This window comes from Platalea leucorodia (assembly GCF_965183815.1).
Source record: "Platalea leucorodia genome assembly, chromosome: 3".
Lineage (NCBI taxonomy): Eukaryota > Metazoa > Chordata > Aves > Pelecaniformes > Threskiornithidae > Platalea > Platalea leucorodia.
The window spans coordinates 2,205,348-2,220,108 of NC_138825.1; the positions used below are offsets into that span (position 1 = coordinate 2,205,348).

At 36.5% G+C, this 14,761-nt stretch overlaps 1 protein-coding gene across 3 annotated transcripts in view; it reads right to left on the reverse strand.

Moving 5' to 3' along the window:
• CCDC88A (coiled-coil domain containing 88A) overlaps positions 1 to 14,761 on the reverse strand; it is a gene marked incomplete at its 3' end in the record, with an annotated part of 76,887 nt that overhangs the window by 22,281 nt on the left and 39,845 nt on the right. For all 3 annotated transcript variants that reach the window (XM_082306628.1, XM_082306627.1, XM_082306626.1), the window contains exons 13-19: positions 14,530 to 14,714; positions 12,193 to 12,330; positions 8,576 to 9,646; positions 7,877 to 8,004; positions 3,784 to 3,925; positions 2,939 to 3,115; positions 2,246 to 2,407 (exon numbers count right to left, since the gene is read on the reverse strand). In XM_082306628.1, coding sequence (XP_082162754.1) covers positions 2,246 to 2,407; positions 2,939 to 3,115; positions 3,784 to 3,925; positions 7,877 to 8,004; positions 8,576 to 9,646; positions 12,193 to 12,330; positions 14,530 to 14,714 — 2,003 coding nt within the window. The remainder of the gene's footprint in view (positions 1 to 2,245; positions 2,408 to 2,938; positions 3,116 to 3,783; positions 3,926 to 7,876; positions 8,005 to 8,575; positions 9,647 to 12,192; positions 12,331 to 14,529; positions 14,715 to 14,761) is intronic.

Consider the following 14,761-nt stretch of genomic DNA (forward strand, 5'->3'; position numbering starts at 1 on the left):
CTGTTTTACTGAGGAACTGCCATTCACAGTTCTCTTCCAGCAACAGGAATGTCAGTTGATCACTCTATGTACGTGTTGCAAGATCTGGTGGAAAGGACTCTTCTTATAGAAGAGTACAATTTCTCCAACAATTATGTCAGAACAGTATTAATGTCTGTTAGTACATTAAAGCCTTCAGCATTAGACAGGTTGAAAACCAGAACAAACACCAACTTTACTTTGTGTGACTCTGCAAAGATTAACCTAATCTAATCCTTGGATATCTTAAAGAATTGATGATACCTAACATGCTTGTCATCTGACCTGTATTAGGCTAGCTTCCTTCTTCCTATTCCAGAGATGAAAACCACACACTACTGAGGCTTCTAATACCCTCAGGGTTTCTATTAAGGGGGGGAAAAAAAATGATCACTCCAGTGCACGCTGTTACTAAGGAACAAATCCCTTTTCTGTGGGAACTGCAGCATTCTTTGTTACAGATGAGAAAGCTGAACCTTTCACTGGAAATGAAGTAATGTCTGATGGCATGTGTATGCTGTGACACTTCCCAGACTGAATCCCGAGTTTGATTTAGTTCAGAATTCCCAGTTATCCTTTAAGGCATCCCTTCTCTTGTATGGTCCTTATGGGTATCAGAAGGAACAGTAGAATTACAGTTGCCTAAGAACAGTTTTGACATAGTCCAGGTAGACCAGCTTAGTTTGCACTTCAGATTTAGCTACTAGTTAATCACTCTTATTTACATGAACATATTTCAGCATTCATTCTGTTTAGAGTTGATGTAGAGTCATCTTGCAACTTGCCTGAAGCTATGAGCAAAACAGCTGAATTCTCAAGGAAGAACAACTCCCTTTCTCAGCGTGTTGGGTATAACATCATTCAGTTGACCCCAGCAACAAAAATTACATTGCACGGTTGGGTTCAACACCAAAAAAAAAAAAAAAAAAAAAAGTATTAAAGGTGGAAAACGCTTCCTCCTCCCAACTCACTGCCTCAATACTTTCAAATATCTACAGTTAATTCATTCTCCACCTTTATCAGATAGGAAAGGCCCGTGCTGTTGTGCAATTCACAAGGCAAAAAAGGAACTACATAGATATTCCTGGTTTTTTGACAAATGGTATTACAAAATACCATTCTGAATCCCAGAGATATATCTTCATCTGTTTAAAATGGTATATTTCCATGCCCACGTCCACTAATTTTTCATGACTAGATAAGCCACAGTGTGTGCACAAATGTTCTGTTTTGTTCATAGGCTTGCCACCCACAAAGGGGAGTACTGTGCACTAATTAGATTTCAATGTGGTAGCTAGAAAGTGCATCTGTGGTACAACTGCGCTCTGCTTTCCAGAAAGAAGCAGGATGATAACTTGAGGCATTCACAAAAAGCATGATTTGTTGACTCATTTAAAGACTCCTTCACTCTTTGATTTCCATCCCCCCTCCATCATTTCTCACGTTGTTTGCTATTTCTCCTGAATTGTGGACTTTGTATTCCCTCTTTAAGTAGTTTTGGTTCTTAGAGCTCCGAAAAGCATTAACAAGAATATTACATTTATCAGAGGGGAAAAAAAAAAAAAAAAAAGGTATGTATTTAATAACCCTGTTAAAGTATGAAGAACAACATCTGAATTCTGGCCTTAAGAGCTGCAAGACTCTGTGGGCAACCATTTTTCCAATTTCCATGGTCACACATTACCTTTTTTTGCCTCTGAATTATCTGAATTCAATCTTCACATATTTATGTAGTTTTCTAAGGTTTTTGTTTTTTTTTTTCCAAATCTTCTGTACTTACCAACATCTTGATTTTCCTCTTAGGTGTGGCTTTTAGTATTTTTTTTAACTCTATTTATAAAAACAGACGAAATACTGAATTTACTAGTCTCGTTGGACACACTACTTCCCTGACCTAATTTAGAATTAAAAAAAGAAATTAAAAAAAAAAAAATCTTAGAAGACTGGGTAAGAGAATCTACTCTATTCCCTAAGTATAAAGTCAAGAGTTTAAATTGGACAAATATAAAGGATTAAACCCAACCTCTAGAAATGTTATTATTCATCAGCAAACATAGTATTATTTGGCTGCCCTTATGCAGATTATTTGCACATTACATTCTTTTCCATGTCTGTACCAGAAGTGAAATATGACTTGCAATATGTTATTTCCATTAGCTTTAAAGCTTTCATTCGAAAAAAAATTAGAATTAATTTTAGTTTTGAAAGCAAAATAGGAAAATATTACCTGCAGCTTGGCATTTTGAGTTTGTAGAGTTGTATTTTGTTCCTGTAGAGAAACAGTCTGTCTCTGAAGTGCAAGAATCTGAGCCTGCAGATTGCTATTCTGTGTCTCAAGTTGCTTTAACTGTGTCTTCAATGCTTGCTTCTCTGCCTGCAGTGTAGCATTCTTTGAACATTAAAAAAAAAAAAAAAGGAAAATGAGTTCACAGCTCAAGAACTTCAAGAAAAAAAAACCCTGTTTCTCCAGAACAAACAAAGCAGCATGACTTTGCTGAGATTTACAGGGTGGAACAAAATGGTACATCACCTTATATGACAAAGTATCACACAGTGATATTATCACTACAGGTTAAGATTGAAGAAATGGGTAACTAATATTGTGCCTATGGAGAAACAGTAGAGAAATCTCCATGACTCACGTAAATATGGATTACAGAAGAGGGATTTAAGAGATATCTGTGGATTTGAAAGGGCAAATTCAGGTTTCCACGTTTCCTTTCAAATGCTGGTCAAGTGCTTTACAGCATCTGTCTGTGCAGAATCCAACTGCTTCATAAATTATATTTAATTCACATTCTGCTTGGTATGTAAACTAGGTAATAAGTTGCATACTTTCTTAACAATACTCTCATTCGTATTACTGGATCAGCTCACAACAAATAATTCAAATCAGAATAATATCAAAAACAAATCTTACATTCCTTTCTACTTCAATTAATCTATCTTTAACTTTCAGTAATTCTCTAGTAGTTTCCTGATTTTCTTTCTCCCACTTATTGACAGGTTGATTGTCTTCTCCGCTTCTTGGAGGAGAATTCTGAACCATCCTTTCTTCTTCTTGTCTTTGCTTGAGAGCTTCATAGTTCTTTTTTACCTGAAATTATTTAGGACAACTTACATTAGGTTTAGAATTTTCCATTTTCTACATCCTAATTTATTACATGACCATAACCACTTTAAGAACAGAAAGTGCTACGTGTATGTTACTGTATTTGTAAATTTGGGTTTTGTGTATGTTTGGGGAGATGACATACAAATAATTTATGGATACTGATAGCTTAAGCATAATAAACACTTGGGCTCTTAGTTATACTTGTCTAACAGAAAGAGACCTCTACTTTCTATTTCATTTCAGTGCTTTCAGCTGTATCCTCCAAGTTTTATAATAAAGTACAGCCACCAAGGAGATTGTATTTCTTTTTTTAACTAGTCCACCGAGGCTGTTCAAGGTAGATCAGGAAATGTACTTACTAAGAAATGACTATTTTTGGCATCCCAAATCAAATCAACTTCAGATTATTATCCACCTGACATAGTCAATGACCAATCAATAAACTCATCAACAACTTTTCATGTGATTTCGACACTGGGCCTGTATTACTGCAGTCTTAAAAAGCAAGCAGTCATACTTTTGTCCTGCCTTACCCCAACAATGCCCATCTTTTGCTGTCTTACACAAAATTTCAAGTGTAGAAATAACAATAGCTGGTATAGGAGTAATTTAATCTTATAGGGAAAAAAAAAAGAAGTCATTCTCCTTACTGTTTTAAGTTCCTGACGGAGTTGCTGGTTTAAATTTGTTGATTCTTCTAAACGAGCCTCCAAAGCAGCAATTTTTTCTTCTTTTATTTCGAGAGACTTCTTAAGTGTGGATTCTAATTTTGACTCCAAAAGCTTGTACCTACTGATCAAGGACATCACACACAAAAAAGTCTGTATTTCAAAAAATTATTTGAGGTATTTAAATTCTAAAACTTTCTGAACAGTAGCCTCATAGCTACATTTAAAAATGCTTGAATGCTGCCTCTATTCAAAAGCATGAAGACACCTCAGTATTAATGACAAGTCCTATGTCTAAAACAAACAGAAGATGGTAGTCGAAAACATTTTTTAATTCTTCTTTCTTCTACAACGTATTAGACATACAAAAAGCCACGTTCAGCCACACCGGTAGGGTGCTGGCTTTATTTGGACCATTAGCGCGCGCGCGCGCGTGTGTGTGTGATGACAGCACTCTTCCTTCTGGCTCCACTCCAGTGAATCCAGCGGGGACCTGAACTAAATTAGAATGTGAAGTATTTGGAGAGCAAGATTTTCATCAATTTCCATTTCCTGCCAGCTCACAAAGAGGAGGCACTAGGGAAGGAGAGGGAACACAGTACTTTGCAGGTGCATACTCATTTGATGTATGAATGTGCAAATTGCTCACTCAGCCCAGCTGCTGATATTTTAAGACTGTTACCACTCCTGATGTGTAATGCTTCCATTTTTTACCATATCTACAATATTGTAGGGCACCTAAAAAGCCCAACCACATATTTGGGAGAGAAGTGGTCAGATTTAGAATATAATCGGTTTAGAACAGTATCTCCTGAAAACTGCCAGTGCAAGATACTCTAATGAATTATAAGCCCTTTTAGAAAATACTGGAAACCACACTCATTAATCACTTTCAAGCAGTTCAGTCACTGTACATGTGCTCAGAATGTGGAAAACATCCCACTTCTCCCCACAGCAGGATAAAATAAACCAAACCACTAATATCCCCCTTTTTCATTTTGACAACTGAAGAATCTATCAGTTTAGTGAATAGAACAGATTGCAAGAGACTCCTGACTGGACAACAGCATTAGAGCTAGTCAGGAACTGGAGCAGAAGACCAATGGTAAGAGAATTAATAAGCCGAAAGCTGTCCAGTAGCATCATGTAGTAGGATGAGAATCCTAGATTTTAAGGTATGACAAGTAATTCTCAGGAACTTAAGAAACAGTAGGCAGTCTATGAATAGTAGAATAGATGGCATTTCATATATTCAGCTGCAAATAAGAATTTCTGTTACTGAAAAGTTACACAATTATGTAGAAAACAAAGAAGGAAAAAGACTAATAGCAGAGACCCAATATCCAGTTTCCTTTTGAACATCTAATAATGGAAGATGGTACAAATTTTCCAATATCATTGAGATTTAGGTATTTCAGATTCAGGGTCAAAATCCTTAAGTCTTTTATCTAAAGACAACAGTCATTGGAATGGCAAGAGAAGATGGAAAACATTTCAAATTTAACTCATGAACATGGTCAGCTTAGGCCCCAATAGAAAGCCTCTGAAGTGCTACCAAGAACATTTAACAAAAGAACACAAGCAGCTCTCACCAATCAGGGAGGGAAAAATTGTGCATTTTTAATTTCTGTCATCAAAATGAGAGAGGCAGTCCAAAACCACACTGAGAGGTAATTTTGGCCATAATGAAGCTCGCTTCCTACAGACCTGATGAAACGATTGCTAATGGCTCACCTAGGTAATGATATTTAAGAAAGCAATCCAGGTACCTTTTGGATGAATGAAAAAGTTGAGAATAATGGCAAGGCAGGACAGTGGCAGAGCACAGTTTCAAACCAACCACTTGAAAAACAAATATTCCACGTTCACAATCATCCAGCTCTACATGAAGTTTTTCAAGATGGGTCTACATTCTGGTTTGAAACAAAGCTCAAAACAGTAGCATAGCCCATATTCCTTCACATCTAAAACTTATTTTGTCACAAGCCTGAGCTCAGAGGTAGGCTTTAGATAATGTTCTGGGTAAGCTTCAAGATACAAAGCTTACTGCACACCTCCCCAGAGATCAGCCTGCACAGGCACATCATAGCCAGCCTGATATCCAAATATCTTGTACCATCAAATATTCCATCCGCTTTTGTGGTGCTTTCACATGCTTGGTGCTGGACAATCAAGTTTGCCATGAACACCTTTCTAGACAGGCATTATCTCCTGCTGCAAGGCAATCTGCAAAGAATTAAGCATGAGCTTTTCTTACGACAGTGAAGTTGAGCAGCAAATTACAAGAGATCTAAGGCCAGCAGTATACACCTGCCAAGTGCAGGTCAACCAGTACGCAATGCTTAAGCCTGCTCTCTGGGCTGTGCTCTTAATATACAATATATAAACAGCAAACAACATGCACTGATTCCTTGAAAAAGGAATACTCATTAGAAGGTGGCGGGAATGAAAAGAAAATTACTTATTTGTGTAATTCCCACACACAGCTAACCTAGAAGCAAAGGAAGAAATGAAACAGGTCATGACAGGTGCCAGAAGTACGTTAAAAGTTCATTTACAGATTGTAATTTAATGAAAGCTGGATAAAACTACCCATTCCACAGAGACACGTAACTCCACATTTTCTTCCAAATTATAATTTATAGATCCATTGTAACATCGTTCTGTAAAACGTGAAGGAAACACTAGTATTGTAGGGCCCAAAGTCACAATTCGCGTAACGTCACAAACCAACTAACCTATGAGAAGTGAACCCACAACATCTGATCTTTAGAAGTATGAGCACTTGTAAAGCACGAGGGCCATTGTTGGGAAAGTAGTAGCCTCCTAAGTCTTTTCATGTAGTATAATTTGCAAAAGCAACTTTGCAGAACAATATTCTCTCCCTTTGCAGGGGCGCTCACTCCAACCACTTGAAATCTAGAATGTGATTTAGAAAAACATTGCTCAATCTGGACTTCTTTATCTAAGCAGTTTAAGCTTCAACTCAGCTCAAGGACTGGTTCTTCTTTGTACGGTATATTCACCTAAGGACAATCACACTAGTCAAAGTTATGAGGACTTTTTTTGACAGGAAAACTCCTCATCTGCGAGCTGAGAAAGGTAGATGAAGGACACTAACAGAAAACAAGAGGTGGTAACAGATTCTCCCTACAGGATTCTGGCACCACCCCAGTAACAGAGCACTGGCAGCAAGAAAGGGAAACTGAAGGAAAAAATAAAAACGCCGTTTGGTTTTCTTTTGCTATAGAAGGCCCAAAATCAATCTACATGTTCATGATAATCAGTTGTAGTAACAGAATATGACAGCATGACAGCAGCTTTTTTCTTTTTTTTTTAATTTCTCCCCCCCCCCCCCCCCCCCTTTTTTTTTAAGAGCACAACTGAATAGCATCGTGAAATAAAGATTGGCTAGAAGCCCATACTAGTCTCCTTTTCTCCTGTCACAAATTTTCCCTAAATCCCTGCAGGATAAGACAGAACACAACACACAGCAGAGGAAACAGATGTCAGGATAGCAGCTGCTTTATAATGGCAGGTGTGGCAGAGTGATAGAGCCAGTACGAAGTTTTGGAGACGCTCGAGTATTGGATACTTCCCAGCCTGTGTAAGTGGGAATGCAAACAGTTTCCTTTTGGTAGGAAGAATTAGAAGGAAATAGTTGGAAGGAAAGAGTGAGACAGTTTAAGGTAACCATTATGTGACAAAAGCATAAAAACCGTTTCTATCACTTAAGCAGTCAAAAAGGGAAAAAACCCTTTTTGGGCCCATTATCTTTTACCGCTACTGTTCCTGCTGCTAACTAGAACATAAAACATTTTAATTATGCATTACCTGTACCTACTGAAATACTCTTAGCAACAAAAAGTGGCAACTCACTTTCACAGACAGCTGAACATAAAAGCACATCAACTACCTTATTAATTTCAAAGAATAGTAAGTTCCATTGTGGGTCTATTAATGTGCCTTAAAATCTAAGAGCATGCACAAAACCAGCCTGTAAAACCATTTTATCTTTATGAATCAAAAAGACCCTCATTTCTACACTGTTCCAGGTAGGCCTTGACGTTCTCACCTGTCATCACTGCTCTGTTCATCATGCAAGAGGCGTTCCTTGTTTAAGCCTATTTTTTCAAGTTCGTGGGCAAGTTTTTCTAGATCATTGTTCATTTGTTGAGTCTTCAATTTTTCATTCACCAAGTCCTTACACAGAAAAAATTACAGTCAGTATTATCATATAAATAAAATAATGTAGTCTTAATTCTAGAATTGCAAGGCAAGAGTTTTTTATCACTACGTGACTTGAATAACTCAATTTTACCTCTCCTTTCCTTCCAATTGTGAGCTTTCAGCTATATCAGACATTACATTGTTAACTGTAATATGATATCACTGTCGTCGTTTACTCCCTTCCTTTCGTAGAACTTCCCTTTCAAATTTGGTCTTGAACATTACGGTGAAGGGGAAATGTTTCAGCCAGAACAAATACTAACATGATGAATCTGACCGATGGTCATTTAACAAAGGCTCCAGGACGGTCTGTAAGCAACCTCACAGAATTAAGTGTAATATGATTATATTATTCAGTTTGATTATTATGATTATATAAATTTTGATTATCTAACACTTTCCCTACTGTAACCATTAAAGATGCTAATAGTATACAGATTAAAGCATAAAAAATACAAAATACAAACATTTTTCAGAAATACAGATATAATTTCTCTACATTACGAACAGATTATGACGGGAATGGTAACTAATTTCTGTTTACCTCTCGTAAAGTGACAAGGGTTTTCTTATCAATGGTAGCTCTTTTCACGAGTTCTTTATTTTCTTTTTCTAGTTCTTTCAGGCGTACACATGACTCTTTATATACAACTATTTCTTTAAATAGAGACTTATTTTCCTTTTCCAGATTACTAATTTTTATGTTGTTTTCTTCTAAAGTACTATCTTTAATTTCTGCTTGTTGTCGAAGCCTTTTATTTTCTTTTTCTAGCTGTTTCTTATCTTTTTCCAGCTGAGAAGTCTCCTGTTCTAACAACTTATTCTCCTTTTCCAATTGCTCTAGGCGCTTACTAGAGATTTTTAACTCTTCTAAGTTCTTTTGCAGAGTCTGATTTTCAGACTCTAAGTCTTGTAATTCACTTTCTAATTGCTGAATCTTCTTATTGCTGTTTTCAAGGGCTTTCTGTAGCCTTTGGTTTTCTGTGTCTAGGCCTTGGTAGCTGACTTCCAAGCGTTCCGTTTTCTTAAACGAGGCTTTCATGAGTTCAAGGCTTTTTTTAAGTTGCTCCTTCTCACTCTCCAGTTCCTTATTTTCTAGTTGTAATTGTGCCACTTTAATGCTTGTACACTTCAAGGATTCAATCGTTCTTCTTAATTCCAAATTTTCTTCATCGAGTTGTGAATTCTCCTTTTCTAAGGATTCTAATTGAAAAGTGAGATTTTTTAGGCTATCCAAAGTTTTTTTGAGTTTTCTGTTTTCTGTTTCCAGATCTGAGTTTTCTTGTTCTAAGGCCTCGATCTTCTCACAAGTAATTTTTAAGTTAGTAATTTTTTTCTGTAATAATTCGTTTTCCTTCTCCAGATGATGCAGCTCATTCTCGAGTTCTTCTGCTCTCTCCCCTTTCTCTTTATAGTGTTCCAGTTCTTTCCTGACTTGCTTTTTTTCAAATTCAATCTTATTTAACTTACTGCTGGTCTCTTTAATAGACTCATGAAGGATTTTATTTTCTTTTTCAATTTCTTTCATTCTCGCTTCAGCACTGATTTGTGAGCGTTGTCTCAGAGAAGCTACAGTTTGATTCAAGTGTTCATTTTCTTGTTCTAGTAGCTTAATCTAATTTGGGGGAAAATTGTAAACTCTGGTGAGCAACACACCAACAAGTAATTACTTCCATATATAAACTGAGAGCTACTAAGATAATAACATTGCATCATATTTCCCTTTTATTTTAAGTTTAAAAAAATTTCTCTTACTCTACTGGTATTTATTTGCAGCATTACAAACATTGTATATGTACACAGTGGAAGACTGACAACAAAATAAGTCAAAGTGAATCTTCAGATATCTTTCTCTTGGATATTAGTAGATAACAGAAAAATAAAACTAATGAAGCACAAACCAAAACAAAGCTGTATCTATTTCTTAGCTTCATTTCATTTTTATTTGTGTTTACCCAGATTTAGATTATTTTTCTTAAACTCTGTAATTTCCAGAGATGCGTGTCCACAAAGAACAAAACTGCAGTCAAGTTCTAAACCAAACTTGAGATGGAGGGAGGGGTGGGAGCCACAAAAGTGTCTTTATTTCACTTGGAAAAAAAAAAAAAAAAAGAGGTGATCTGTGGGATATGAGGGCATCCTGATCACAGGCAGTAACATTTTGGGAAGAAACACAAAGTTACATTAATTTGTGAGTTTAAAAGAACCCTTGGACATGCTGTTCCAAAACAGCTTCCAGAGAAAGTAAATCATATTAGAACTGAATTATTTTCTTAGGTAACATATTCCCAGATCTACTTCAAGGATAAAGGCAGCATTTACATCTTAATTTTTAGCATTTTTTGACTTTTTCAGTTACTCCAAACCATCTGAAATTATTCGGGTATGTAACAACAGACAGCAAAACTGTTTAGATCAATATTTAAAAATACACTAATAACATAGCATAAAGGGTGTTTCAACAATAAACTGTTTTGGGGAAAAGCAAAAGTGCTAGTTGCAATGAAAAACAGACTAAGAAAATTATAGACTGTTCTTTCATATTTAAGTCTGAATGTAACTATTAATTACAGGATCTACGGCTCCGTTCCCAGCAATGACACCCTGTTCTGAAATGATTAATAAAAAACTAATTAACAGGTGTCTAAAAACACAACTTTGTAACACTTCTTTATATAAGCTGGTATGTTACTGAACATGCATAATTACTGTCCGTGAATTCTGCTTCTATAATTCAAACTTAACAAAAAAATCATGCTCAACGCCTCCATAATTTTTGATGAAATCAAATGAACCTTGTGTAGTTGACTCCCGTAAGTTTCAGCACAGGATTTATAAAAGACATGAAAGACACTGCTAACATGTCACAGTTCCGAAGTATATTATTTCTAAGCAGAAACAGTCCCACTGAAATGTTAGTCTTACTCCAACACATTTAAAACAATATACATATCCCTGATGGCTGAATTGGGACTTATGACTTATTCCAGAAAGTTTTAGTCCTTTTGTCCCTAGAGTACACTTCTAATTCAATGTATAAATCAATTATTGTAACAATGAACACTCCTAAACAAGACAAGCTGGCATATTTTCTTTAAAATCATCCCCACTGTTCTCTTCAAATGAAAGTAAAGCTTCAACGCCAAGCCTTTTTTTTTTTTTTTTTCTTTTCTTTTTGCTTTCTTTTCTAAGGCTGGAATTCCATTTACTGATAAAATTGGGCCTTTAAAAATTTTCAGGATTTTTGAAATACAATATTCTGTATTCCAAAACACTGTACTTCTAAATTAAACTAGAAAATGTCAGTCTCATCAAGAAGTAGCAGTGGAATTTATAAAAGACAACTGTAGTTCTAATTTGGAAGGACTTGATTACTAAATATGGGTTTTCCAGAAGTTTCTGTAACTCTTGTTTCCTAGTGGCTGCCTTCCACGGGTCCTCTGAATTGCTCTGCAAAGACCTTTAGAAGGTGTCAGCACCCACTAGATACAGATATATCAGCGACATTCAGTACCAAATACTGCTCAAAGCTTTTATGAAGACCCAGGTGCCAGTTTCTGGCAACCAAAAATAAATTCTGCTATCCACCTACAAGTCACAGCTAGAAAGCGTTCTAGTATAGGGGAATATTATGAAGCTGGATATGATGGTTCCTACCCCAGATAAACAAGACTGTGAGCGAGACAGGAGGAACAGTCAGCAGCGGAGCAGCAGACCGGCTCTGCTACACCGGTCTCTGTCAGGTCCCTTCGAGGGACAGGCTGCTGTAATTCTCATTACTACTCCGACATGACTTCAAACACTGACCAGCTGTCTGGAACCTGTTTTCCTCCATTGAGAGGTGCCTGGCTTACCTCCAAAGTTCCCCACTTTCTATTTTGGCTGAGCTACACCCTCTAAGCAACTATAGCAAACGCACAGCTCATGAAAGCCACAGAAGCATTACAAAACACTAAAAAGTTCTAACACTAACAGTAAAGCCTCAGCTAAAAATGAGTCATGCCTCTCACTGGCTGCGGGTCTTAGACACGCTATTTCGCGGCAGATATGTCCTTTTGGCAAATCTGCTACATTTACAATCCCTTTATGCCTGTAAAAAAAGTACAAAAGAAAAACAGTACAGTACAATGCAGCATTAAGACTTTTGATTCTGCTACTCACTTGTCGCTCTGAGTTTTCTCGAAGTGCTTCAAGTGTCTTTTCAAGCTGCGCTTTTTCTTTCATCAGATCTTTACTCAAATTTTGACTGTTCTGAAGACTTTGTTTCTCTTGGCTAATTTCATTCTGTAGCTCTTCAAGCTAGGGAAAAAGAAGCAAAATTTTTGAAATGTACTTAAAAATGACAATAGTATTACGCTTAGCTGGGTTGAAGATACTCTTACAGAAATGAATAAAGAAGGTTAAAGGAAAGAATAAAATGGAATTTTCTATTCCTTATCTGAAACAATTCATCTCTTCTAGGAATAAAATTTACTTCTGCCAGAATTTTCTCCCTGGCTCAGAAAGTTATATCCATAAAGTACTTTTGCATAAAAAAATTGGTCAGATTTTATTAGGCTCTGGATATTTTCCCAAGCCTCTTTTTTTCTTTTAAAATTCCATCTTAGTGAGATTTATACTGCTCCTCCAAGTCTCTTTTAGCTTACAAGTGTCAAATGTTGTTTGATATTACTTAGCTAGTTCAAGAGATACTTATGATGATTCCTTGGGAATTAAATATACAGGTTTGTTTTGCCACAGGGCTCCAACTCTCTTAATGTTGCCAGACAGCAAAACTATTTACCAGCGAAAATAACCAAGTGTGATTTTTCTGTCACATCTAAGCTATAGTTAGTTACTCAGAAGCAACATACACATTGTAATTTTTAAACAATCATCTGCCGCAAAGTTTATATTCTATGTCAACTCCACTGTCCACATTCCCCAATCCTAGACAAGTCCAGACATAACTTGGATCTCAGGTAGGGGGAATACTTTTAGAAACAAATTATCTGAATTACACATTAAATTGCTGCTAAGTAATCCTGAGAAATAAAAATCACAAAAAGGTAGTAGAATGGAATTTGTTCCTCCGTGAACCAGTTCGTTGATCGGAAATATGCAAAAAGCACAGCATCAATTAGGTCAGTACCTGAATTAAATCTTTCTCTTAGGATGAGAATACTAATGCTTGACCAGTCTTTTGCTTCACTCTCCCTCTTCCCCTCAAATTTAGATTTTCCTGGTCCCTTGCTTAGCAGACCAGTGCGTGTTTTACAGGGATATTGGCACTTCCATTGGTTTTTGCAAAGGAGAAGTAACTGGCTCAATCACCCCAGCAGGGATGCAGTCAGCCTCCGTCTGGGAACCAAATTCATCCATCGCCTGCCCAACCGGGCACCGGGAGTGGAGTTCCTGTGGTCACTGTATCTCGTATTTATAAGACTCTCTATTAGCGGTTTGTTTTAAGGGAAAGCGTGCCCAGATTGAGGTAGACTATGTATACGGGATTCATAACAGACATTTTGTTCAACTTCACAATTTTTGCTGAAGCTATCACCGTTCAGAACAGTTTTTAGGGGCAAGTGAGAAAAAGGACATGTTGCCAGACATCCAAAGTGGTAAGAACAGTATCAGACAATCACAAGGATCTACTATTGCTTGCTTCATATACCTATTCCTTTCTTTCGTACCCTCCTAGCTGTCCTTCTGGTACTGTACAGAAACTCAAAGCAGCACACAGGCTGCTGCAAAAAATATTGTTAAGAAATCAGAAAAAGCATAGAAGTATGGAATACAGTAAGGATTTCTTTCAATTTTTTTTTTTTAATTATCTCTTAACCCACTCCTCTTAAGAATAGTCTAACATCTGAAGTATCTGCTGAAGTAAAAGCTATTTCAGAAACTTTAGACGTTTCACTCCACTGTAATTAGTCCCTGGTTTTTTTCCATTTTTATTCTCTATAAATATCACTGACTAAATTACTCTATTTGAGATACATAATTTGGAGACTAAACTAGTGTAGATCAGCACAGATAAATCTGAAACTCCTCTCATTCACTTCCTCATCAATTCCTTGGCCAATCTTCTCTCTTTCTCAGTCATGAATGAGGAACCATGACCAAGTTTTCTGCTTAGATTTATCAGTCAGTCTTCACCTATGTACACATACTTTCCCCTGCTTAATAACTACAAAAATTAAAATAAAGTTCTCAAGTATCATAAAACACTTTCATTACTCATTATGTCCCCAATATGTTAATATTTTTTCCCTCACTGGTATAAGACCTTTCTGAATAAAATGGCCAGATTCTTATAAAAAGGCATAACTAAAAAAAAGAGAAAAATATCTGAGGTGGTTTGCTTTTTGACCATAAACTTACAGACACCGTAACACCATTTAGACCCCAGTAATACTTAACCAAAATAACAGCAATTCATAAAGTTACCCTTTAGAAAGAAAATGACAAGCAACATTAGGCAACTCACACACAATTCAGACATACACTCGTGATTACCTTTTTGCTAAGTCTTTGGTTTTCTTTTTCCATTTTCAGAATCCTTGAACTACTGCCTTCTACAGAACCCACTGCACTTTGTAGTTCTTCCACTGTCTTCAGCAAACTTTGGTTTTCCATTTCCAGCTTCAGTAATCTGCTTGATGTCAGTTCATTTACTTCATGACCAAGTGACTTCTGTGGCACTATAAGAGAAAAACACCATTAAGGAAAAAAAAAAAAAAGGGTACTT